At 50.5% G+C, this 4,736-nt stretch overlaps 1 protein-coding gene across 1 annotated transcript; it reads left to right on the top strand.

The window, feature by feature from the left end:
* Positions 1 to 153: 153 nt before the first annotated feature.
* On the top strand, positions 154 to 4,724 carry ZFP41 (ZFP41 zinc finger protein). Its single transcript, XM_010836823.1, is given in 3 exon segments — positions 154 to 286; positions 3,991 to 4,339; positions 4,341 to 4,724. Coding segments are annotated over 3 exon segments (762 nt in total). The 3' UTR covers positions 4,621 to 4,724.
* Positions 4,725 to 4,736: the final 12 nt, after the last annotated feature.

The raw sequence follows: 4,736 nt of genomic DNA, 5'->3' as shown, positions 1-4,736 counted from the left end.
TGCGGGCCTTTCCGGCCGGCGCAGAGGCGCGGCTGCTCGACTGAGAAGATTCCTGGTGCTTGTTGCTGGCACCTGGGGGTGCGGCTCGCCTTGGTGAGGACGCGTCCCTTCCAGCCCAGGGACCCTGCGAGGAGCGCACCCGCCCCCATCTCCATGCGGGAACTCACTGGGTCCCTCTGGCGTCGTGTGGACTCCCCACCCAGGGCATCGGCCACCGCGCTCTCGGCTCCCTGGTTCCGCGAGGACAAGGGCGAGGTGCGCAAGGACCAACTCCGTGCGAATCGAGGTGAAGGAGACCTCGGCCCTGCACCCGCGGCTGGCGAGGCTGTCAGGGCCCCTCTTCTCGGCTTCGACACCGCTGCGGGCCTTCTGACAGGCCCAGGGCCTGCACACTGCTTGGGTGCATGTTTGCCCTTGGATCTCAAAACCCACTAGTAATCCCATCTCTCACTGAGACCCTGGCTTCTGAGGGCGAATGAGGTTACCAGGGAGTCCTGCTGCAGCTAGATACCTAAAGTTTCATGTTACAGGCGGCCTGGCCCAGAGAGTGAAGGAGCTACACTGAAGTGACAGAGCACGTACCTTTAGGTCAGGGCTGTGGTCTGCTCTGGCAAGGTAGATTGCGTTTCCTGCGTGGCTATAGCAGTTACCAGGCCTACAGATCTGTGAAATGAGAAGACCAAAACAATGACCTCAGATCGGTTCCACTTCTAACAATTATTTTATTGCTTGGTGTGCACAGGGCTTAGAGAAGTGAATATGTCCAGTCTCTGCCATTAAGCACCTGTTTGAGTTAGGCCGACATAATGATGATGTAGAATGTTTTGGGAGCAGCAGAATGTGCAGTCTCCAGCCAAGTAATTAGGGATTCCAGAATGAAAAAGAAGGATCCTTGCCCTCAGCTCATCATGAGACTGCACGTCAGTGACAAGCCACGGATGGAGTGACAAGAACAGTCCTTGGAGCCCAGCCAGCAGATGTCAGGCTCAGTGGGTCCAAGGACCACTCCTCTCCATCGAGTGGGTCAGCATAGAGCCAAGATGAGTTTACATCTGCCCTGGAGAGCCATGGGCTAGAGGGTTGATGGCACTTTCCTATTGGTCTTGGTTTTCATCTGTTTCCTACTGAAACTAGACCTCAGCTCAAACTGCAGCCTGGCTGACTGGGGCTCTGATCCTCTGCCTTAGTTCTACCTGCCTCCCCAGCAGAGATGCCCCCATATTTGTATGCTTCCCTCAGCCTAGATGACCTTCTGCCATCCTCAGTTCTGGCTCCCACCTAATGCTAAGAACACCCTCCTCCCAGAAGCAACTCCAAGAGAGCCTTCAGAGAGTGACACTGGCCTGAATCTGAGTCAAGTGTATGTAAACATTTTCATTTAGAAGAAACCAGACTCTCAAACTCTTGTCAAGATGGGAAAACTGTCCATTCATTTTATGTGTTGCCTCTGTGCACGGGAGAGTGGATGAAGACTTAGTATCTGCTTTGATTTAAAGGAAATGCAAAGGATTTATCCCTCAAAACATACTTCACTTGAAATGTTACCATCTAGAGCACCACATTTTGGGGTGAGACAGCTTGGCAGAATGTGGACCTCCCAGGAGATCAGGTGACCGCACAGGCCATGGGAGGTCTCTCAAGGGTGACTCAAGGACTCAGAACAGGATCTGCTTTCTTGGGAAAGTGCTTTCTCCTATCTTATGAAGACTTCTTTGGCCTGTGGTTAAAGAGCCTCAAGTTTGTCAAGCTTTATCCTAGAAGTCCATTTGTTAGCACTGAGGGAAGAGACAGGTTAAGGAAGCTCAGAAATAATACAGAAAAGGAATAGGTGAAGCTTCTTAACCAATGAAACATGAGCCATGCTGGTAATGCTTCTACGGGTACCTGGGCCTGATCTGTCACTGGGACTGACTGATTTCTGTTTGAATTTTGTGGTGATATTAGAATGCTTTTAGATGGAATTAGGGACAGAGACTGTCAAATTTTTTAGATAATGCACTCAAGAGCCTAGCGGATGGTTCCCTGGGGCTTTGGCCCTCAGTGGACAGTCAGCTCCAGTTAAGGCCACAAGGAGAATGAAAGCCTGGTAAGGAGACAGGGCATGAGGTCAGGGAGGCTTCTCTGAGAAGAACCCTCAGAGCAGAGCTCTTAGTGAGTGAGGGGCCAGCACCAGTTCTCAGGACCTGTTTGTGGGCAGCCAGGTGCTGAGGCAGGAAGGACTGGGAATGTGTGGTGAACCTAAGGGTGCTTGGGAAGGGGCAGGGCAGCAGTGTGAGGGGAACCACGGGGGATTTGGCAGGGATGTGATGGGATTCACTGGCTGATGGAGGACTCAGGAGGGCCAGGGTGAGGGTGGGAGCGAGTTTTATACAGGTGATGGGCAGTTAGAGGAAGCACAAGCTGGAATCAAGATTGCCAGGAGAAATAGCAATAACCTCATATATGCGGGTGATACCACCCTTATGGCAGAAAGTGAAGAACTAAAGAGCCTCTTGATGAAAGTGAAAGAGGAGAGTGAAAAAGTGGGCTTAAAGCTCAACACTCAGAAAACTAAGTTCATGGCATCTGATCCCATCCCTTCATGGCAAATAGATGGGGAAACAATGGCTGACTTTATTTTGGGGGGCTCCAAAATCACTGCAGATGGTGATTGCAGCCATGAAATTAAAAGACGCTTACTCCTTGGAAGGAAAGTTATGACCAACCTAGAGAGCATATTAAAAAGCAGAGACGTTACTTTGTCAACAAAGGTCCATCTAGTCAAGACTATGGTTTTTCCAGTGGTCATGTATAGATGTGAGAGTTGGACTATAAAGAAAGCTGAGCGCCAAAAATTGATGCTTTTGAACTGTAGTGTTGGAGAAGACTCTTGAGAGTCCCTTGGACTGCAAGGAGATCCAACTAGTCCATCCTAAAGGAGATCAGTCCTGGGTGTTCATTGAAAGGACTGAAACTCCAATACTTCGGCCACCTGATGTGAAGAGCTGACTCATTTGAAAAGACCCTTATGCTGGGAAAGATTGAGGGCAGAAGGAGAAGGGGACAACAGAGGATGAGATGGTTGGATGGCATCACCAACTCAATGGACATGGGTTTGGGTAGACTCCAGCAGTTGGTGATGGACAGGGAGGCCTGGTGTGCTGTGGTTCATGGAGTTGCAAACAGTTAGACACGACTGAGCGACTGCACTGAACTGAACTGATGGGCGATACCTTCTGTGAGAGTCGCAGGTGGCTCTCATGGCCTGTAGCTCTAGAAGCACGTAGTCTGGTCCCAAATACAAGAAGTGGAGAAGGAGCAAATAAAGGGCAGGGAAACTCCACAATTGGGGGCCACACAGCAGTTATTGGTCCATGGTGCACATGAATCCTGCTGGATGCAGGTGTGGAGATGCCACCCCTGGCAGAGGAATAAGAATTCTTTGGTTAGGGACTTCCCTGGTGGTCCAGTGGCTACAATGCCACCTTCCCAATGCAGGGGGCCCGGGTTCAATCCCTGCTTAGGGAGCTAGATCCTACATGCCACAACTAAGACCTGGCAGAGCCAAAGAAATACATAAAAAAAAAAAATTCCTTGGTGACCAACTAAGTAAATGATGACATTTACCCAGATGAGGAAAACTGGGAAGAGTGAGATTGGGGTGGGGGTGTTCTAGGAAATCAATTCTTTGGTCATGTCCAGCCTGAAACTTACGAGATGTCCGGGTGGCATACACCAGCAAGAAAGGAAGAGGGCCATGTCTGCATGCCTCTGCCACCCTTTCCCTGCCCATCTGTCACTTTGTAACTCAGTTCCTCCCAGACATTCACTTAATCTAACAGTTCATGGTCTTGTTTCTCTCCAGCCTCAGAAGAGTTGCTGGCACTCTTCTGTTCCAGAACTTCAGTTCCAAGCTTGGAAAAATAAAGTCCTTTCTGAAGAAGTGAATTTACAAGGGAATTTGTAGGCTGGAGGATTTTGCCCCTGGCCATTCTCCTTGACCCTTGCCAGCTTCCAGGGGGCCTTCCTCTACCCTGGAAACAAGGATAGAGAAGCCCACAGGCAAGAAAAATAAGACCCGGACCCCAGAGGCAGAAGTGCACATGCAGAAGGACACTGCCAAGGAAGAGAAGGCATCTGGGAAAGAACAGCCAAACCAGAGCCCCACTTTGGCCCAAAAGCACAGGAAGGAAGCCCGCCTCAGTCCTGAGAATGAGGAGCACATGTTTGAGGCCTTTGATGCTTCATTTAAAGATGACTTTGAAGGAGTTCCCATGTGTACTCCCTTCCAGAGGAAGAAGCCCTACGAATGTAGCGAATGTGGGCGCATCTTTAAGCACAAGACGGATCATGTTCGTCACCAGAGTCCACACTGGAGAGAAGCCCTTCCAGTGTGCCCAGTGCAGGAAGATATTCAGGCACAGCTCTGACGTGACAAAGCACTGGAGGATTCACCCCAGAGAAAAGCCCTTTAAATGTAGTGAGTGTGGCAAAGCCTTTAACTGCAGTTCCAATCTCCTGAAACATCAGAAAACCCATACTGGAGAGAAGCCATACAGATGTAAGGAGTGTGGAAAGACCTTTGCCTATAGCTCATGTCTCATTCGCCATCAGAAACATCACCCACGGAAGAAGCATTGAACGTGGGGAAGCCACCCACCAGACTCGGAACTTTGTGCCTGTGAGAACATCCTAGCAGGCCTGCCTGGGGGTCCTCTTCCTCTGGAGTCTGAGTGGGCTGGGGGGTCCTGCCACCT

This window comes from Bison bison, unplaced genomic scaffold (genome assembly GCF_000754665.1).
Source record: "Bison bison bison isolate TAMUID 2011002044 unplaced genomic scaffold, Bison_UMD1.0 scf7180017845702, whole genome shotgun sequence".
Lineage (NCBI taxonomy): Eukaryota > Metazoa > Chordata > Mammalia > Artiodactyla > Bovidae > Bison > Bison bison.
This window is presented reverse-complemented; position numbering and strand designations above follow the sequence as displayed.